Source organism: Eschscholzia californica, unplaced genomic scaffold (genome assembly GCF_041429995.1).
Source record: "Eschscholzia californica isolate CP2 unplaced genomic scaffold, dmEscCali1.0.p SCAF_1, whole genome shotgun sequence".
Taxonomy (NCBI): domain Eukaryota; kingdom Viridiplantae; phylum Streptophyta; class Magnoliopsida; order Ranunculales; family Papaveraceae; genus Eschscholzia; species Eschscholzia californica.
The window spans coordinates 24,837,263-24,858,916 of NW_028238198.1; the positions used below are offsets into that span (position 1 = coordinate 24,837,263).

At 38.2% G+C, this 21,654-nt stretch overlaps 3 protein-coding genes across 3 annotated transcripts; 2 read left to right on the forward strand and 1 right to left on the reverse strand.

Moving 5' to 3' along the window:
- The first annotated feature begins 1,521 nt into the window (after positions 1-1,521).
- Positions 1,522-4,628, forward strand: LOC147565389 (protein FLX-like 1). The gene is made up of 5 exons (XM_086651879.1): positions 1,522-1,612; positions 1,882-2,472; positions 3,252-3,412; positions 3,533-3,615; positions 4,240-4,628. The coding sequence occupies exons 2-5, from the start codon at positions 1,895-1,897 to the stop codon at positions 4,330-4,332; spliced, it is 915 nt and encodes a 304-aa protein (XP_086508005.1). The 5' UTR covers positions 1,522-1,612; positions 1,882-1,894; the 3' UTR covers positions 4,333-4,628.
- A 908-nt stretch (positions 4,629-5,536) lies between these two features.
- On the forward strand, positions 5,537-7,946 carry LOC147565390 (ferritin-3, chloroplastic-like). The gene is made up of 8 exons (XM_086651880.1): positions 5,537-5,938; positions 6,267-6,350; positions 6,448-6,508; positions 6,627-6,714; positions 7,066-7,127; positions 7,301-7,366; positions 7,478-7,541; positions 7,656-7,946. The coding sequence occupies exons 1-8, from the start codon at positions 5,610-5,612 to the stop codon at positions 7,703-7,705; spliced, it is 804 nt and encodes a 267-aa protein (XP_086508006.1). The 5' UTR covers positions 5,537-5,609; the 3' UTR covers positions 7,706-7,946.
- A 3,550-nt stretch (positions 7,947-11,496) lies between these two features.
- Positions 11,497-13,726, reverse strand: LOC147565391 (small ribosomal subunit protein eS4x-like). The gene is made up of 5 exons (XM_086651890.1): positions 13,576-13,726; positions 12,962-13,039; positions 12,696-12,876; positions 12,241-12,338; positions 11,497-12,051 (listed from the first exon to the last, which is right to left on the reverse strand). Exons 1-5 carry the CDS (start codon positions 13,576-13,578, stop codon positions 11,620-11,622), a joined length of 792 nt encoding a protein of 263 aa, XP_086508016.1. The 5' UTR covers positions 13,579-13,726; the 3' UTR covers positions 11,497-11,619.
- Positions 13,727-21,654: the final 7,928 nt, after the last annotated feature.

A 21,654-nucleotide genomic window follows, 5' to 3' on the forward strand; every position in this document is an offset into this window, starting at 1 on the left:
TGTTTGACTGGTTTTATTTCTTTTGGCGGAGTGCTATCATGTCTACTTGTTGTTTTATACTGGTGCCATATTATGTTTTAACCTGCAAGACAAAATGATAAACATTGGAGAAACTTTAGCATTTGGGGCCGCACATTTGAAATAATTTTACAACATAGGAAATGAAATATCAATTACATATGTTGGCAAATCATAATGAAGATTCAAAGAGTGATGTTGTCTTTATTTTGATCCGGTGGTTGTTGAGATTGCTAATTCATGCACCAGTCGATTTTTAAAGGAACTTTTACAAGAAACACATCGGAATGCCACTCAATTTTTTAAAAAGTATTTTACACGAAAACCATTTCCACGCAAAGAACGACATAATTCACAATTATAAGCTTCTAAATTACATATGTAATGACATATTAATAGAGTTGATTTCAAAATTCTATGCATCATAACCATGAAGATTAAGTTAGTACTTTTAAATTACCATCACGATCCTGCAAGCATCCTAGGCATGAAAGAAAAAATTTTCATCGAAGTCCTTGCTCCTCTTTGTTACAATTAAACTATTAGTTGTGTTTCGCTCCAACTTTTTAAGAAGTTCAGTATTTCTTAATTCATCATCAATCTGCAAAAACTTTTTTCATAAAATGCTAAACCCAAATAGAAAAATGAGACTATACCAAGAACTCAATCTCCATAACCCATAAGAAAATGAATTCGAAACTGAAAAACAAATTAGAAACAATTTTATACCTTCTTCACTTTTCTTCCTGACAAATTGAGCTTCTGCTTCGTACCAGGATCATGTTGTGTATCAACCTGATATTGACAACTATTATAGAAACTATACCAGTACTTTCTATTATTCGCAAAAAAACACAGCTACTATAGATATGGAAATTTAAATAACACGGATCACCTATTTTGAATGAGGTTGAAGCAAAAAAAATCTCACCTAGCTATTGTTCAACAACTCTTTCATACAATGTATCAAACACTGCATGTGTTGTAGTTGAGATCGAATAAAGATTTTATAGAGAAGTATAGCAACCAAAAGTCTAAAACAATCCATTGATATATGAACATTAAGGAGGATGGAGAAAAAAAAAAGGTAGGAGAGGGAGGTTATCGGGGATAGTTGTTGCATGAACTTTTTGATTCATTGAATTAGATGAATTGAACTATTGGAGGAGTAGAGGAGGTTTAAAAACCATTAGAATTCACTTATGGGGGTTTACGGAGAAGTGGTTGGAATTCCATTATCTTAAATGGGCTATGGAATGCCATTAGTTGGGATGGTTACTGAGCACCATTATGTCTAAGCACCTATGGATGGTTAAATACAATGTAAAGTTTGAAGGGAAATTACAAGGTGTCATCTTTCAATCTAGTTGGCAATTTTTCTCTTTTTTTGATCCTAGTCAGCTTGTCCTAGTCACAACTTTTGTGTTTTGTTATATAGATTTTTCTCTTTTTTTGATCCTAGTCAGCTTGTCCTAGTCACAACTTTTGTGTTTTGTTATATAGATTATATACATACACACTATGTACTTCCAAGTCGTGGATAGTGTTCGTTGTCGCCAAACTAGAATAACATATATATGGATAGAAGACTTTAGTCCAACAAGTATGGGGCAACGTACCACCATGGCACCACCAATGAGCCTTCTCTAGCTGAAGGGGAACAGTCCGAGAATGAATTTCCCTAGCTGATATAGAGGAAACCCCATCCATCCTAGGGTTCCAAGATTCTGATTGTAGGAGAACATAAAAGGAGAGAAAGGGTGGAAGAAGGTTAGAGAGAGGACTAAATGTGCAAAATGATAGAAGTTAAATGTAGAGAGAGATTTGGAGGCCTGATGTGTAAAACGAGAGACTGAAGTCTAGAGAGAGAAACAAAATGGACGGAAGAAACCGTCTACTACGGAGAGAGGTGCCATTAATCGAAGACCCATTGCACCACCACCACCCTTCCAATGCCGCTCCGGCGCACCACCGCCTCCTAACTTCAGAAGTCCCCTACAACCACCGAACCCCTCCTCCTCCTTACCTCCATCCTGCCGTTATTGAAGAACGCCTTACTTCTCAACACCATGAGATTCAATCTCTCTTAATCGATAACCAGCGTCTCGGCGCTACTCACGTCGCACTCAGACAAGAACTAACAGCCGCTCAAGAGGAACTCCGCCATATCTCCGCTGCTGCCTCTCATGTTAAAGCTGATAGAGACGCTCAAATCCGTGAGGTATACGATCAATCAATCAAATTAGAAGCAGAAGTTCGATTAATTGATACCCTTAATGCCGATTTGGCCCTAGTCAGATCAGATGTACAGAAGTTGAGTGCTTCAAAATCGGAGCTCACTTCGGAACTACAGGGAATCAATGATGAGCTTAAGCAAGTTCGGGAGGAATTGCATCCATTGCCCTCTCTCAAGGCTGAGATTGAGAAAATGCATCATGAGCTTCAAAGGGGAAGGTAAAGGCACTTCCTATCATGCATTTCTTCTCTTCTATCTTTCTCTCACTAGATTTTTCATGTTTCAATTCCTGTTTTTAATTTGTGTTTACATTTCTAATAGTGACAAAAAGAACTGAAAAAAATGCTAGGAAATAAGAAAATTTTAGGTAGACTCCAGGCAGAACCCCAATGTGGCGTCCCATGATTGGAGCGGAAGTTGGTACGAATCATTTGAAGCTCCAATCATGGGAAGAAACCCCTTTTCTGCCTAGAGTCCGGGCGGAATTTCTTGTTCCTTACCACTACTGAAAAGAATTAGAGAGAGAGATGGTTTTGAAGGAAAAATGAAAGTGGAAAGCAGAAGGTGGGGATTGATCCTAAGACAAGGGGTTCAGGAAAACACGCGCCATACAATCTCAGCCAGGAGCATTCATTGATTATAAGTAGGCCGACTCAGGCTGCAGCTCGGGTCAACCTACTACTTGCTCCGCCTGAGGGTTGAGGGCCTATGCTATAGTGGTTATCGAAATATTTTCTTGTCCGAAATACTTGCTCCGTAAAAGAGACTGCTGTCATTGTGTTTCTCCTAATCCCTAGCTTAAGTAATATTTCGATGTAGAATTTAGCATCTTTGATATGTAAGTTTATGTTTGAATGTGTTCTGGACATTTCCTCTTTCTTTGTCGATACTGTTGGTAGTTTTGTACTTTATTTGAGTTTCCTTTGAACTTTGAAGTGCTAATGACTTTTCAAGAATGACTGACCAATACTTTATTTCGTAATGTTGATGTGGGTAGAGCTGCTATTGAGTTTGAGAAAAAGACACATGCTGAAAACCTTGAACACAGACGAGCTATGGAGAAATATATGATTGCCTTGGCGCAAGATATCGAAAAACTACGCCTAGAGCTAGCTGAGGCAAACGTAAAAGCACAAGCAGCGGCTGCTTCGAACCCAGGTATGTCACTATAAGTCCCTAGTCAAACTGAAATTGATATATAAATACGAGTCACGACTAATATTTTTTCATTTTTAATTGAACATGTAAATGTGTAACTTGAAGCTTTGATCATGTCAGGTTCTGTTTATGCTGGAAGCTATGGAAATACTGAAATGGGATATGGGGGAAATCCATACATTGATCCTTATATCATGCACCAGGTTTGTGAAAGCTCAAGATTTATGAACGGCCATTGTAGTATGCATTAAAAAGTACTTTGTTTGTGACGTTTGGACCTAAGTAGACGGAATTGGTCATTCCAACCTAATAACATCACATTGAGATTAGGGGTAGGCCGAGCCTATCACATGCCAACCCGCACAAGTTAGTTGTCATGTAACAAACTTTGAATTGTTGAGTATTATTTAACTATTGAAGTAGAGTTTATGCCCTATATATTCAAATGGGTACATGTACGGATGCATAGATGCATATATACGAGTTAGCGGAAACTTGGCTTGAAGATGACCAAGTTACTTCACTCAGATTAGTGGGGAGTGGGGACCGGCCCTGATCCGATCCATAGCCGATCCCGCTCCCAACCTGCTTAGGTTTGGACTTTCGAAGACAAATTCGATAAATATTTGGAATACCATTAGATTTTGAAATTCTCCATAGAAATTAACTTTGAAACGTTTGGTTGTAGCGAACTATATAAGAAGAGAAAAGAAAGGAATGAACTTCTGATCTACGAATTGTAGTATATTGTTTCATGCATTTTCAAATATCATTCTATACATTAGGCTTGAGAATCCTTGCTTGATTTCAAGTGTATTTTGTTTCAGGTTCAAGATGGGACAGTTCCTGGTTTGCAATATGGCTCTGGAACAGTTTCAAATGGTCCATATGACATCCAACAGACTCAATTGCATAGATGAATTTGGGTTGCTCTTCAGTTCTGTGGATTGCTCCAGACTTCCAGAGACTCTCTGAAGTTTTACAGGCAGAAGTTAGGGTTTCTACAAATACACGAAAATGATTACCTTTTGTTGTCCTAAGGTTTTAGCTGCCATTAGTGTGGATATGAAACTCAATAGGGTAAAAATGAGCAAAAAAAAAAAGGTTTCTAGTGTTGAAGTAAGTTGTGCTTATTTCTATTCTTTAAATTTCAAATGAAGTTATGTGAATATTCTTGTTTGACATGAATGTTTACATATATTTATCTGTCTGATAACACCATGTGTCATTTTCATAATTTACATAGAGATGCCGATTTATTTTATAAAAATCTATAACAAAAAGATGAAAACACATTTTCCCTAAGAAGATAATGTGAGTAGTTCTCTCAATAAAAGGGACTTAGCTCCTTAGGCTAGGTTTTGCAATAATTTGCACAAAATTAGGTTAGGGAAAGCGGCTATTGAAGCCTGATGCTAGAGGATGCTTCTTCAAAAATGACCTCTAAAGAAAAGATCTAGGTATTTGTATATAGTTTGCATGTCTTTGAATAGTTTGTATAATTATCAACAATGGTGAGTTACACTAACTCGAGCATTGTTGATTATATAATTGTTTGTCACTCGAACCATTTATCATTGTTCACTTCGCCACTAATGGTTCTCAATATTCAGAATCTTATGGGGTTGCGAAAATATCGCCTCCATCACCAACTATTGTTCAAGTTTCCAACTTATCTTTGTCCAACATTTTTCCTTTGCTAGAATGTGCCGTTTCACAAAAAGAACCCTAACTTTAGATGGAAGATCTTCAACAAAAAAAAAAAAAAGTTTAGATGGAAGAGAGCATGATGTTAAACCATTTTTATGCTCCCTCAAGCTTTCTAACCCTATGATCATGATTACAGATCCAACCGTCTAATATTCACTGGGCGTACAGAAACTACATAACCACGAGCATCTATCTAATCATCTCTCTCATTTTTAACGTTACAGGAATAAAGGCCAAACTTTTGGAAGTAGGGTCCTGATATTTTCTTGGAAATCAAATTAAATCCAACAGAAAGCAGCCAGATAAACCACGAGCCAGCCACGCGCCCCTTCCCCACCAACAATCCTCATCGTCCACATGTCATATAATCCAATGGTCAATAATTCATATCTTCACATTTTATATTCTCATCCTCATCTTCATTTCCTCACCACAATTTCCTTCGTCTTCCCTAATCTCTCCGTCTCTCTCTCTCTCTAGAAAAATCATGCTTCTCAGAGCTTCATCCACTTTCTCTCTCTTAAAATTGAACGGAGAGAAGAATGTTAATCAGTTTTTTTCTTCTTCAGCTGGATCTTCCTCATCTATGAACTTAACTTCGCTGCGTTTTTCACAGAAGAGAATAACAGGAGGAGATGATAGATTCGCTGTTTTTGCTTCAAATGAATCTAATGCTCGTCCGATTACTGGTGTTGTTTTTGAACCATTTGAAGAAGTGAAGAAAGAACTTCAACTTGTTCCAGATCTTCCTCAGCAATCTCTTGCTCGTCACAAGTTCTTGGATGATTGTGAAGCCGCCATTAACGAACAGATCAAGTGAGTTTTTCTATTTTACCTGTTTCTGTCCTATTAGGTTTCATTACGAAATTGAGATAATCGTAGCTGTTTGATCTGTTTCCGCCTGTTCTGTTCTATCTTATTTTGATCTTATCTCAATAATTTCTTCAAGATTGTAATACCTAGAATTCTCTGTTTCGTTCCTGATTCATATACTCGATTTCTATCATTACGTATTATCTCAATTTCATTATCTCTTGATTTGCTCTCTGTTTATGTTCTTATCTGGTCTTCTTGATTTTGTTTCGGCAATAGAACTTCTCTCTTCTCTCTCTAACCTGTGAGTTTTGTTTTTGGCTTGATTTAGTGTGGAGTACAACGTCTCTTATGTTTATCACGCTATGTACGCATACTTCGACAGGGACAACGTTGCCCTCAAAGGCTTTGCCAAGTAATAACCCTAAAAATTAATATGACTTTGCCTTTTTTCCTTCTTCATCTTTCTTTGCCAGATTTCAGATTTGATCTGAAATGTTTGTTGTATATAGGTTCTTCAAGGAGGCTAGTGAAGAAGAAAGACAGCACGCTGAGCTTCTAATGGAGTATCAGGTGTGTTTGTTGAATTATCTCTGTGGAAATTCTTAGTCATTTAGAAACCCTTTTTATGATAACTTTATTGCTTTAGGAACTTTAGATTTCTAATTTCTCATTATTTTACTGTACTTAGAACATGAGAGGTGGTAGAGTCAAATTACAGTCAATATTGATGCCAATGTCTGAGTTCGATCATCCTGAGAAGGGAGACGCCTTGCACGGTGAGTTTGCTCGCCTTTTCAATTTCGGATGTATTTTTGTTAAATTTGTGGTCATCGCGACTTAAAACCAATTTGTAATGAGTGGAGATGACCTAATTATAATCGTGGTTAGTAGGTCACCCATTTCAATGTGGGACTATTCTCACACGCTCGTTCATGTCTCTCGTTTTTTTAACCTAACACTTCTTTTTGTAACCATGTGCGGCTTTTAAATTCATCGTGTGTTCGCCAACTCTATACAAAGTGGCCATTTATTCTCTGTTCTTTCATATATCCACATTTTGTGTAATAAACTCGAATCCGTTATCACCCTTTAACTAACTACGGGTCTCTCTCTGCCTTTTGGTTCAGCTATGGAGCTTGCACTATCTCTAGAGAAGTTAAATAATGAGAAGCTTCTCAATTTACACAGTGTAAGCACATTTATTAACCCCCTTTTCCTTCAAGTTTTGATATTTTACTTGCTATGGTTGTTGAATTGGTTATCTTTATTGGAAGAATCAGAATTATACCTGTATGTTAGTAACTGATATAAATGGCATGTCATGAGCTCACGCTATTTGTTTTCCAATGAATCGAAAAACAGGTAGCAAATAAGAACAATGATGTCCAGTTAGCAGACTTCGTTGAGAGTACCTTCTTGACTGAGCAGGTAACGATGATGCTTTCTCACGTTTTTACTCTTCGATTTAGAGTTTGTTTACCCTTCGACCTATATAATAAAGACTTGAATGATCGAACTATTGTATGCTCCTGTCTATAGGTGGAAGCCATTAAAAAGATCTCTGAATTTGTTGCTCAATTAAGAAGAGTTGGCAAGGGACATGGTATAGTTAACGTTCTACTAATCTTCTATTATGTTCATTGTGGTTTGAAGAATTCCCTAGTTCTCTCTCTCTCTTTCTCTAGATAACAGCAACTTTCGATTGTGGGTTTTGCAGGTGTCTGGCATTTTGATCAGATGCTCCTGAACGATGCTGGAGCTGCTTGATGGATGAGTTAGGAAATGAACTTTTTTAGACCATTTTGGTGGTTCTATATAAGCAATTGTGTTTTTTCTGGTGGTTATTTTAGAACTTTGAGATATACTGTGGTAGGAACTAGAGTTTAGATGGGATAGTATGGCTTTAAAGAAAACATAGCTCATTATGAGGACAAAGAGCGTCAAAATCCCTGATATGTTTTTTGTGGTTCGATGAGGGGTTTTATGAATGTTTAGTTTGCCTGACTAATATCTGAATTGTAGTTTAATCTCTGATATGGTGAATGCTCTAATCTGTGTTTGAGAGCCAGAAGACACCAATTATATGGTAGGCAACAAGCCAACAAATAAGATTAGAGGCATTAAGGTTAAGGCTGTCACTGTGACACATTATGTGTACAGAGAAAGACTAATGTCAGCTGTTTCTCTAGAAACGGTAAGATTTGAACTTTGGTCTCTCTTGGAGTCTAATGTTTTGAAGAATGGAAATCTCTACATCAGCTCCTATAGTCCACCCCGCCCATTCCTTACCTGAAATTGTTTAAGAAAACACAGTTGGAACACACTCAAATTTGTGGACGAGGGAAAAGAAACATAAAGAAGCTGAGGGGGGTTCAAAATTGGCCAGCGCTTTGGGAAATTTTAAAGGGAATATGCAAAATTTTCAAAATAAAAAACCCTCCGCCTCACCTCACTCTCTCCCCACCACTCTCCCCACCACTCTCTTTGTCTTCTCTGACCAGGTCGCCGACCGGAAATTTTCCTGCCGGCGACCTCGAAATATAAAAAAAAAATTCAATCTCCAGCGAAGGGGTCTCCCTTCGCCGGAGTTTCTAGAGAGAGAGATTGAGTGAATTTTTTTTTATTATCTTTCCAGGTTGCCGGCCGGACAAGACAGAGAGGTGGGGTGGGGAGAGAGAGGTGGGGTGGGGAGAGAGAGGTGGGGTGGGGAGAGAGAGGTGGGGTGGAGAGAGAGTGAGGTGAGGTGGAGAGTTTTTGTTTTTATTTCTCTATAACAACTTACAGAATAAAATTGTCAAAGAAAATTGACAAATTTTTGACCAAGTCTTAGAGCATCTCCAACGCAAAACTCAAAAGAAACTCTAAAAATCTTATGTGTCGAGATTCAAATGTCAATCTCTACTTTTTCTCTTTCCTATTTGTCAAGATTGAGATCCTCTGTTCGAAGGACTTCTCCAATGCAACACTCTAAAACTCCAAAAATTGCTTATATGACAGTTTTTTTTCATTAAAATATATGAAAACGTTGAGTTGGCATTTAGAGATATCTCGAGAGGACACTCTAGAATTGGAGTGTCCTCTTGAGATATCTCCATTCCACCCTCGACACGTCATCTTGGAGATTTGTATTGAGTTTTGCATTGGAGATGAATTTTATGATAAAAACTCTAAAAGTCCTACGTGGCACTCCAAGTTTCTAAGATTGAGATTTGCATTGGAGATGCTCTTAACATGATGGCAGTACATACCATTTCATAAAAATTCTCGCATTGGGAATTTGACTAGCTCAATTGACTAGGATGAAGTAAACAGTTATTCTCCAAATTTGGCAGGAAATTGTCTAACTACGAGTGCACTTAGGAGATTGTACTAGTGGGGTGGGTACCCGGGAGGAAGAGAATGACGGGTGAAACCGGGATGGATTGGTTTTTTGACATATTTGAATAAATAACTATTCTAATGGTCCGGTTTTTGTATATAAAAAAGCACGACCAAAAGCCTGTACCGAATAGTGTATTGAAACAAGAATGAGAACAACAGTCGTCTGACTTGATTGATTATTCAAAAATAACAAAACTTCAATTTGAATGGCCCCCACTGCCACTCATTTAATATTGGTCGCGCCTTTGGGGCATAAAGAATAATCTCCGGGGATAAACTCTTTATGGAATCTATGTTTTTTTTGTACATTCTCGGAGGAATATTATATTTAACCCAAAAACTAACTTGATCAAACATTGTCCCCTAATCTTCATCTTCTCTATTACCTTCACCTAGGGGTGGGAACCGGGCCGGATCGGTCGATACCGGTCTCTAACTTCAACGGGTCGGTCGACTTGGACATAAAATGTTGGTGACCACCTATATAACCGGGTGGTCACTTTCAAGAATTGTTTGTCCATTTACCGTACAAGACCGTTTATTTTATCGGGCTAGTCGGACACCAAACGATCTCGATCCGGACTTTTCAAAAAATTACATAAACTTATAACTTTTTTTTATTACCACAAACAAAATTGCAATTTACAAATTACAAATGAAAATGTTTAAGCAAGAAAACACAAGTTATTATAATAAAAAAAAAATTGATCATCATTTGGCATGATATAATTAAAACATGCATTAATCATTGGATCTACCCTCATGTTTATAACATACGGTATCTAACACTACGTTGCTGATTCAAAGTTAGCTCCACGACCATCATGTCTACAATATTCAACGGTTTATAACCTCTAAAAAAGATGACGGGTTATTTGGTCACTGGTACCGGTCGGTTAGCCGGCAGTTATTCGACACAAAGTTTTGATCGTGACCGCCCGTCAATTCTTTCGGGCCGGTCGGACACTGACCATTATGACCATCGGGTCCCCCTGGACACTTTGTCTCGGTCGAACATATCGGGTAGCGGTCTTCCGGGTTTTTTTCCCACCACTACCTTCACCACCACAACTTCCCACAACCACCATTGCCACCTATTCTCTCACCTCTCTTGTCCTCTCTCACTCACTGTTACCCTCTCTCTCACTACCTCTCTCTATTGCTCTCGCTATCTACATCTCTCGATCTCTCACCATTTTTCTCTCAATCTTTCATTGTTGCTCGATCGGTATCTTATTTTTTTTTCTCTTTTTCTATCCCTTAGACACTGTTTCGGCGAAGGGAAGTGTTCCCTTCGCCGGAACCAGACCTCGAGGAAAGGTTATGGCGAAACCTTGCGAGAATTTCGTGGTCACAAAACGTTTTGTGATTCCGACCATTTCGTGGTCACAAGATGTTTCGTGGTTGCGAGAATTTCGTGGTCACAAAATGTTTCGTGGTTGCAAAACGTTCTATGGCTGCAAAATGTTTCGTGGCCACAAATTTTTTTTGTGGCCACGAACTTTGTGATCTCCACAGAGAGATCTATACAGACCGCAAGAGAGAGCAGGAGAAGATAGAGACTGCGATAAACAAAGATGAAGACTGCGAGAGAGAGAGAGAGAGAGAGAGAGAGAGAGAGAGAGAGAGAGAGAGAGAGAGAGAAGATAAACTAATCTAGAGAGAGATATGTCTACAACGATAGATATGAGAGTGATCTACAATGAAAGAGAGAGAGATCTAGAGTGAGAACGACAAAGAAAGACCAGTGAAAACCGAACCAGACCGACCTAAAAGAATCGGACTACAAGCCCCCGATGAATTGGTCTGTAGATCTGGTTCGGTCTTTTTCTAACAAGCCTGTGGGGCCCAGACTGGATCGGACTACAAACCCCCAATTCATACAGAAAGTGCTGCTTGTGAAACGTTTCTGTATAAAATTTCCTGAACACTTTCATAAACAATCCCCAGCAATTGCATAAATGGATCGAACTCTATCCTGAAACAATTTGCATCTTTTCCTTGGTGAGATGCAATTTAGGTCATTGTGCTTCCAGTCCAGCAGATTCAACTTCAAATAGTCAGTGATTTTTGCTGAGAATGAAGCGATAAAACTATCGCCCCAAAGGAAAATCACATTTACAATTTACTGGTTTTATGATAACGCACATGCTAGGAAATAACTTATAACATCTTCGTAAAGAAACGATAACTTTTTTAACACGTCTCAAATTATCTAACAAATGTTTAAGCAACAAAAACCAGAATCAACTTCGAAGTAAAAGGCAAATGTTTGTTTAAGCTAACAGTAACTTAAGACCTCATTTAGCAGATTCTGTAGCAGCAAGTCTCTTCCTGGCCTCTTCAATGATCGACAACTTGATACCCTTGCCCTTGGGAAGTGAAAGCCACGGCTTAGTTCCCTTTCCGATTGTGAAAACATTTCCTAAACGAGTGGCAAATTCATGACCAGTCGCATCTTGGACATGGATAGTCTCGAAACTTCCTTTATGCTTCTCTCTGTTCTTGATAACTCCAACACGTCCCCTGTTTCTTCCACCAGTGACCATCACGACATTTCCGACATCAAACTTGATGAAGTCGGTGATTTTGTTGGTTTCAAGGTCAAGCTTGATGGTGTCGTTAGCCTTGATAAGTGGGTCAGGGTAGCGGATTGTTCGACCATCATATGTGTTGATGTAAGGGATACCCTTTTGTCCGAACTGCACATTTCGGACCTTGCAGAGCTTGAACTGTAAAACCGTGTTTTTTATTGGTCACTCTGATAAGATCTTGATTAACTAATAACATTATTATTTATAACAAGGAAATCAACACATCTATCATAACCAAAATCTGCATTTAGAGAATCTACAAAGGATTTTGAGGAACAATAAGATGCGCATGCATAAAATAAGATAACATGGTTTTCAAAGACTAACCTTAGCCTCTTCATCCTTGATTGAATGAAGACGGAAACGACCCTTGGTGTCATAGAGAAGGCGGAAGTTCTCATTGGTTTTCGGGATCGACACAACATCTAGTAAAATGAGAAAAAGCAATGTATCAATATTAACATTTCAGTAAAATATATTGATGGAAGTTCTTGATTCCAGGAGGGACTATGTGGATTAATTCAGGTGGGTTGTTGGGTGTCAACAACTACTGCATTCAACTACTTTAAAGGGGAAAGACATTTTCGACCTTATCAATGGTGCATCGTATCATCCTTTTGGGAGATTATAAATGTAATCTCTCCCGGGAAAGATACACGTTAATCACTAGGGAAGCTCATTCCCATCCATCGAATTTAGGTCTAGTTTTAGCTTTCCAGGAAATTGTGTAGAAGGCGGAAAAGGAAGAAATGTGTATGAGATACATGGATCGATATACATACCCATGAAACCTGATGGGTATCTCTGATCTGTCCGAACCTTCCCATCGACCAGAATATGTCGTTGCATCAATATAGCAACAACCTCACGATATGTAAGAGCATATTTCAGCCTATTTCGCAGGATAAGAATCAATGGAAGGCATTCTCTAGATTTGTGGGGTCCAGACGATGGTTTGGGAGCCTATATAAGAAAATATCTCAGATTACGAAGCCACAGTACACAAATAATAAACGAAGGTATCAACACAGGAAGCTATTATACATACAAATGCACCACCAAGCTTATCGAGCATCCAATGACTTGGGGCATTGAGCCTTTTCAAATGCTTCTTGAGTCCCCTCGCCTGAAAATTAATGAAGCAATTAGGATACTAAAATGTTAACAGAAGCTCAATGCACGCCACAACTTCTCAAACGGTACCAGTATTCCAAGAAAATTACAACCAGAAATGTCACCGGTTTGCCTAAAATGAAAAGAGTTGAAATATATACTTAATATAAACTTAATCAAACTACTAATGAAAAATATGTAGTATTATTAATATCATCCCTAAAGTGAAAAGAGTTGCAAATAGTTCAAATAATCATACATAAACTTCAAGCTTCTAAGAAACTAAACACATTCCCACAAACTATTAATCAGATCTTCACTATTACCTTTAGAAACCCAAATAAATCTTCACAAACCATAAATCATTATATCCCAAATTCAAACCTTTCAACATTTTTGAATCGTTAGGGTTTGAAACAATATAATTATATGGAGATATAGTTAAACATTTGATTAATATAATATGAACATTAAAATGGGGAGACATGAATGATTCTAAATCAAAATGAAGAAAAATAAAAAAGAGTGATTAAGGGAAGAAATAAGAACCATATTGTATGTATTCTTCTTCGCCTGAAAATCAGACGCCCTCCTCTTCCGCCTCTGCCTCTTCTTCTCTCTCCCTCTCTCTCTCTCTCTCTGGGAGAAGCAAAAAACCCTAGTCACCTTTTATTAAGCTATCCCACAAGTAAAATTAGCCGATTTTACCCTTTTCCAATTGAACTGACGAAACTAACCCATGGGCCTGTTCAGAGGTGGGGAATCGGGTCGGGTTGTCCTCGAGAAGGGTGAAAGGAAAGACCGGGAAGTCCCATATCAATCGATGCCGTGGACGCCCAACCCCGATGATGAGTAACATCTAGGGGTGGGAATCGGGCGGGTATGGGCGTCCACGGGTAAAAACACTTCGGGCTCGGGCTCGGGCGGGTCGGGTAGATCTTCTTTTTGGCTATTAGGGTAGTCGGGTAGATCAGGCGGGTAAATACTTAATTTTCCTCCGCCCAAAGCCCGCCCACACCCGCTAAAGGAGTCGGGTTGTCGGACAACGGGCGGCTCGCGCATCGGACATAGTTCTTCATCCAAGTCTAAATTATTTTTTTATTTGTTTGTTTAGGGAATCAATTCTTTTCTTCTTTCATATTTCAGCAGATTGTTAATATATATATATATATATATATATATATATATATATATGCTTGTATTTGGTCTTAGTAATAGATCTTGTTTACAGATTTGTATTAGTCTTAGTTATAGATCTTGTATAGACAATTAGAAACTCATAGAGGATAGATAGAGAGAAAGATTAACTAGAGAGAAAGAAATGGAAGAAAGAGAAACACTAGCAGAGTACCAGAACGACAGAAAGAGAAGTGGAAAAGGCAGAAGTTTAGGGAGAACGTGGGGTATATATAATAGGATAGTGGTGGAGTTATTAACCCTAGATTCAACGGATGAGCGATGTCTTAGAGATCTTTCATCTAACGGCATACGTTATCTCCACCTTATTGAAGATTTGAAGTGAATTTCTTCTTTTAGGCTTCCTAATGGACCACAAATGGGTGGGTATATATAGGAACCAATCGGGCTTGACCTATCGGACTCGGGTGTGGGCGAGAGGTCGGGCAAGGGGTTTTACCCACGCCCGCCCACCAAATTTCATCGGGTCGGGCGGGATCTAAATCGTGGATTTCACCCTCTTTGGGAATCGAAAACTTCCTTCCTTTTTTTCTTGAATTATTCATATTTGGTCTCTTACTCGACTCACCTCGTAAGTTTGACCAACTATATTTTAGCCCAAGTAACAAAACTGTGAGGTAATATTTCTTTAATGAAAATGGAATGTGATTACCGTTGCAATCGGAGCCAATTTTGGATTGGTTCTACTATTCAAACGTAAGGTTTAAATTTGTCATTGCGTTCGTCTCATCGAGCTCTTAAGTTTAGAGTCAAGAATCACTTAAATCCGATTCTGAATGAATGAGATATTCTCATTTGAAATTTGGACGAAATTCTATTTACTAAGGGACTAAATCGCACGGAAGAGAAGTTAGTTCAGGGGCTTTTGTGCAATAATTTAACGCCCAGATCGGAAGGATCTTGCTGCACCCAGATCAACTAATCTGACGGCTCACGTTCTGTATGTTGGGCGCGCTTCGGGCGACCTTCTGAAAGGTCCTTAGCGCCCCAATCTAACAGACAAGATTGATCTCAATTTGGGATCCCTTTCGAGCACGAGAAAATATCCAAAGGATGGCGTTCTTCTCGCGAGTTCCTTTTAATCTAAAGGTCAAAAAGGCAGCCGACATTTGCAACACCCAATCGTCGCGTCTCTTGGCTCCATCGGTCACAGATCTGTCCCAAAATGAACAGACACGTCACAATATGTCCAACATATTCGATTCTTATAAATACCTCTGATCAACTCCGATTTGGATTTGTTTTTTCCAGTGTTTAGAGCATAGATATATTATCACTTTAGAGTACTAATATTGCCCCAACATTTCCAAATTACTCTATCAAAAATTTACCCATCAATTCCATTTGATTTATGGTCATTTCGAAACTCCGAAGTTCATAATATTATTCAACGTTCGTAGTGTTCTTCTTCAACATACCAGAGAAGGAGAACGAAGCCGTTGTATTCTGGAGGCGAGACGCCTTTGGTCTGTGGGCACACACAGGGCGTAATTCGTCTTAAGTTAAGAGTATCTCGCCTCAGTTTTTCCTTTTTTGTATGGCCGCGGCTTTGGGGAATAAAGAAAATTCTTCGGGGAATAAAGAATTAGTCAATAAAAATTATTTTTGAGGGCATATTCTTCTTTTAATCCAAAAATTGACTTGATCAAACATCGCCCCCTAATCTTCATCTTCTCTCTCTCTCCCCCTCTCACCATCTTTTTCACTCTCTCTCACCATCTTTTTCACTCTCATTGACTATCTCTTTGTCGTTCTCACTCTAGATCTCTCTCTTTCATTGTCGATCACTCTCATCTCTCTCTTTCATTGTGGATCACTCTCATCTCTCTTGTTGTAGACATATCTCTCTGTAGATTAGTTTTTTTTTTCTCGCAGTCTTTATCTCTCTTTCTCGCAGTCTCTATCTCGTCCTATCTCTCTTGCAGTATGTATAGATCTCTCTGTGGAGATCACAGAGTTCGTGGCCACGAAACGTTTTGTGGCCACGAAATGTTTTGTAGCCACGAAACATTTTGCAGCCACGAAACGTTTTGCAGCCACGAAATGGTCAGGGTCACAAAATGTTTTGTGTCCTCGAAATGTTTCGTGGCCACGAAATACTCGAAGAGTTTCGCCAAAAATCCTCCTCGATGTCTAGTTCTGACGAAGGGAACACTTCCTTCGTCGGAACAGTGTCTGTGTGTGAGAGGGAGAGAAAAACAATGAGAGATCAAGCAAGAAACAATGAAATATTGAGAGATCGAGAGATCGAGAGACATAGATAGGGAGAGCAATAGAGAGAGATAATGAGAGAGAGGGTAAGAGTAAGTGAGAAAGGAGAAGAAAGGAGAGAGAAGAGGAGGAAATGGTAGTCAAAATGGTGGTAGTGGAAAGTTGTGGTTGTGATGGTGATAAAGAAGATGAAGATTTGGGGGTAATGTTTGATCAAGTAAATTTTTGAGTTAAAAAATAATATTCCCCCGAGAATGTACAGAAAACCATGGATTTCCTAAAGAATTTATTCCCCGGAGATTATTCTTTATGCCCCAAAGTCGCGGCCTTTTGTATTTCAATATGTTTCTTTTGTTCGACAAGTAAGAGGTAGCTCAGACTCAATATTCTGTGTATCTTATATTACATATAGACCTGAATATCAACAATAACTATAGAATTGCATCTTAAATTTGTGTTTGGTACACCAAAAGGGACTAGAAATCGCATATTGAGGAGTAATGTGATTTTGGTTCCTCTTATAAATGGGAATCCCAAACCTAGAGTGGTCAGTGTGTTTTGGGATTTTCTTTTCTCTATAATCTTCAATCAGATAATCTACAGATTAAATTAAACTATATAGCAAAAATAAATAGGAAAGTATTTCAATTACTAACAGTCACATCCTGAATTAAAAATTCATGTAATCATATTTCTTTTCCACACGCTAAACACGACCTTACAACATATCAAAGGCTTGCAAGAGGGGGCGTTATAGGTGCAACTGCATCATGACACTTTTAACAACAACCTCGTCTTAATGTGTCTAGTCCTCTCAAACAACTTACTCCTATATAAATTTTTGATAGCAGAAACAATTACTAGCTTAATTGGTAAGCACTAAGCATCTTGGTTTATAAGTATGGGATCAGAAGAACTTCTATTTTGATTCTTGCCCCATCTAGATTTGTCTAAGACCTTATCCGGTTCAAATTAGTATCAATATTTTTGCTTACTATATTATATTTAAAAAAATAATTTTACGCTTTGTATTTTGTCCAAGAGTATCAAAGAAAGTTTTGCATTAAACGTCCAGACTTCTAATATCTCAACAACTTAGGTTGTCTTAGAAAGAGAGGATAAATCTAAGGCCCAAAAAAGGAGCCCAAATAGGAAATCCAACCCAATAGGGAATTATATTTCAAAAAAAAACCCAAAATGTTAGATTACCTCTCTATCCCTCCAAAAGAAATTGTTCCCTCTCTTATCCCTCACTCATTTCCCGCCCAAACAGCCTGCCCTCTTCCCCTCCCTGACTTGATTTGACCCGAGACTCACCAGCCTCTCTCTTTCTCTCTCGGTCACAGCACTCTCTCTCTTCATTCACAACCTTCTTGATTAGACACAAACCCACTCCATCTCTCTCTCTTCATTCAAACGATTTCTCTCTATCTCTCCTCTCTATCTCGATCAAACGATTCCTATCTTCTTAACATTCAAAGCTGCCTCTCCGTCTCTCTCTCTATCTCTTTTTCAAGCGAAACGATTTCGGCCATTAACCCCTAAAATCGAAACGTTACCGGCGATTCTCTCACTAGAAAAGCTATTTAAGCAACTTGATCTACTAATTTATCTCTCTATTTCGCTCTCTTTCAACGAATCTTGTGCTTCTCTCTCTATTTCGCTTTCTTTCAAACACAGGTACGTCTCTGTTCTTCTTTTAACTCTTGATCCTCTCTATGTTGTTGGTAAATTATTAGGATTGTTAGAACATTTTTGGGGTATTTTGTTTCAGATCTTTGTTTGTTGGTACAGTTTTAGGGCTTTGGGAAAATTTGGGGGTGTTTTCAAACAATTAGGGTTTATTATTTCAAGTTCAGTAGTCTGATCTTGTGTTTTTGAGAAAACATTTTGGGTTGTTTTTCAAAAAAGATTTAGGGTTAAGTTGCTCTACAGTTTGTGATGAAACATTTTGGTTTTTGTTTTGTGATTTCGGAAGCATTTGAGAGTTTATGGTTCTTCATCAAGCTTGTAGGTTAGGTTTGTTTTAACATTTAGGGTTGTGATCCGAAAGTTAGGTTTCTGTGGAGACATTTAGTACTTTGTCTTTGATTTTTACCTAAATGTCTTTGTTGATGAAGGGGATGATTTGTTTTATCATTCTGGGTTGTGTTGAAGAAATTTTAGTTATGTTTAGACATTTAGACAGTTGTTTGTGATTTCTGAAGCATGCATCTTCACAGAAAGGTCATTTTTGGGTGTTTATGAATCTTCATCAAGTTTCTAGGTCTGGGTTGTTTTAACATTTAGGTATCTGTGGTGACATTTATGGGTGTTTGTTTTAACATTCATGGTTGTGTAAAAGAAAATTAGTATATGTTTAGACATTTTGATTGTGTATATACATTCTGTGTTTGTTGAAACGTGTGGGTGTCTAATACAAAACATAACAACTTTTGCAGATTACAAAAGATGGTGAAAACAAACACAAAGAAATGAGATGCTCCCGTTCAAAAACAACAGACACCACTGAGGGCTAGCCCTAGGAAGAGGGCTGCTGAAGAGCCATCCTCTGCTGGGCCTAGCAAAAAAGGCAAAAAAGTTGCAAGTCCAAAACAAGCAAAGGTATCTTATTGTATACACATCTTTGACCATGTCCTCTATTTAATGTTTGTGTTTTGACATTTCATATAATGTTTGTGTGGACACATTCCAAAATGATCTTTCAGCATTGGCCTAGGCTTATTGTGTTGACATTTCATATACTGTTTTGGCATATTTGTTGGTGTGCTGTCATTCTTTAAAATGTTGCTTCAATTAGTGATCTTTCATTATTGTGTAGACCAGCATTGGCCTAGGCTTATTGTGTGGACACATTCGAAAATGATCTGCCATTATTTATAGTGATGTAGCATTCAGTGTAGTGTTGAATATTTTGTAGAATGTCCTGACATATCTGTTACTTTTTTTGTGAAGCATCGAGGGTATACTTCCAAGAAGAGAGAGCCCACAGTGGAGCCTCAACCAAAAGAGCCTATGGAGCAGAAGAAGAAAACTGTTTTTAATTACAAATGTAATTTAAAAGCAGTTTTCAAGGTGGCGCGGGAATTGCAGTTATACATTACTGAAGAGCAAAGGAAGATGTTGCTTGCTTCACCATTTATTTTCGATTACTGTAATGTCCTAGCATTGTCTGAAATGTCCTATCATTACAAAAGGTGACACTGTTTTTTCCAAATTTTCCAGTACTAAAGTCTGGTTTAGTGACGGGATAAACGACATATGTGGAAAGCAGCTCGATATGTTGATGATGAATCTCGAATGCGATTCACAAATAATCAACTGGGCCAGTTCCTTCGTCACTAATCACAAGGAATTGAAAGAAAAGTGTGTGTTATGCTTCCCATCCGAGATCTATGTAAGTTAAGTGATTAGAATGTTTTCCTATCGTCATCTTTTATATGAGTGAACATTTTGATAACTTTGTGTTTGTTCGACAGACAATGATAAAGTCCGAGGTCAACCAAGCTTCAATCGAACAAATGCTCAATCGTACGTTGAGTAATAATGCTGGGAAACCGGAGATATTATTTGTGTGTGCACCAATCTGCCAACCAACAACGGGGGACGCAGCAAGGGGGGGCACTGGACACTATTGATATATAATGTATTTCTCCATCGGTGGACCCATTATGATTCGATGTCATTTGATAAGAAGATGGCCAAGGAGTGTTACGAAAATGCCAGGGAGTACGCGGCATATGTTGAGGATGTAATGGAAGAGGTGGGATTCACAATGTTTGGAACCCAACAAAAATATGCAGATGTCGTTGTGGAGCCAGAATTCCCTACTCAGGGAGAAAAGTAAGTGTTCTCACTCTTTATTTGTTCCAACATTATGATGCATGTTTTAGTTAGTTTGAAATTGTTCCAACATTCTGGGAAATGTTGGAACAAAAACTTATATGCTTTTGGACAATTGATAAAAACACACGTAATTATTAATAATGTAGTCTCATTTAACATTATGTTTCAGAATTGTCTGTGACTGTGGAAACATTATTGGTTATGCTTTAACATTTCGTTTGTGTCTTGAACAACCCGGATTGCGGTCTGTTTGTCATTTTGAAAATTGAAGAGCTCGTGGAAGACTGCACGACAACAGGACCCAAACAACGTACACAAAACCCAGATTGGGTTTCCCTGGCACAAAGAAAGAGGGCTAAGCTAACCCACAACATTTTGAAAGAGAATACGATATCTTGGAGGATGGCCCGAGCTTGAAGTAGTTGCCCCTGTGTATGTTTTTTTTGTAAAGGATCTTTTTTAATCAAAAATGAAGTAGTTGTTCAACGGGTTATGTTCATATCACTAAACCCGAAACGACTTCATTCTTGATTAGATTGCAAACAAATAGGGTTTGTAAATTATTTTAGGATGTTAACAATATACAATGATTTTGGATGGGATGTTTATGTTAAAACAATATGAAGTAAATTTGAATATATTATTATTTTTCTTCAACAACATGTGTGACATGCATTGTCCCCTTAGAGTTTGTTTCAGGGAACAACATACACAGATATGTTAGAACATTTCTTTCGATGCTGGGACAAATTGACAAATGTTTGAGAAATATGTAATAATGTTCTTTCATTAATACGAATGTATTCAAAAAAATTTATAATGTTGACACATTGTAAATAATAGTAAGACATGTAAGGATTCATTCACTGAACATTTTGTAGAATGTTATAACATTGATCCTATGAACAAAATATGTACTAAATACCAAAAGATTTTACTAAAACATTCAACACAATGTACAGACAGTTTGTTACATGTTGCCACATATCGTTGAATGTTGAAGCATTTAGAAAAATGAGAACTACAGTTGGGCCCGACATGTTGCACTGTTGTGATAAGCGGGTTGGTTGCACCTGCGGCATATTCTTTTCCTCCTGATAACATCTCCGGAACTCTACAACCGTGTTGTACGTGGTCTCCCTGGTGCCCTTTTAACTAGTGGGGGAAGAGTCTTGGTTAATGGACTAAAAGTATAGGGTTCGTCAAAATTTGGAACGGGGTAAACACAATGTTGGTATGTGTTTCTGTAAGCCTTCACCGTCCAGACCGGATCGTAAAAACATGTACTATCACCCCGGGTCTTGTTGATGCATAACATTGCATGTTGACACGGAAGCGAATCTACTTGCCAACGCCGACAAGAGCATGTGAGAG

Bases quoted from the DNA above. Each gene is read 5' to 3' on its own strand.
- LOC147565389 (XM_086651879.1), top strand. From the start codon at position 1,895: ATGGACGGAAGAAACCGTCTACTACGGAGAGAGGTGCCATTAATCGAA. The intron at 3,413-3,532 runs GTATGTCACTAT...TGATCATGTCAG, and splicing joins AGCGGCTGCTTCGAACCCAG to GTTCTGTTTATGCTGGAAGC. The intron at 3,616-4,239 runs GTTTGTGAAAGC...ATTTTGTTTCAG, and splicing joins ATCCTTATATCATGCACCAG to GTTCAAGATGGGACAGTTCC.
- LOC147565390 (XM_086651880.1), top strand. From the start codon at position 5,610: ATGCTTCTCAGAGCTTCATCCACTTTCTCTCTCTTAAAATTGAACGGA. The intron at 5,939-6,266 runs GTGAGTTTTTCT...GGCTTGATTTAG, and splicing joins GCCATTAACGAACAGATCAA to TGTGGAGTACAACGTCTCTT. The intron at 7,542-7,655 runs GTATAGTTAACG...TGGGTTTTGCAG, and splicing joins AAGAGTTGGCAAGGGACATG to GTGTCTGGCATTTTGATCAG.
- LOC147565391 (XM_086651890.1), bottom strand. The intron at 12,877-12,961 runs GTATGTATAATA...TTTCTTATATAG, and splicing joins ATAAGCTTGGTGGTGCATTT to GCTCCCAAACCATCGTCTGG. The intron at 12,339-12,695 runs GTATGTATATCG...TCATTTTACTAG, and splicing joins ATACCCATCAGGTTTCATGG to ATGTTGTGTCGATCCCGAAA.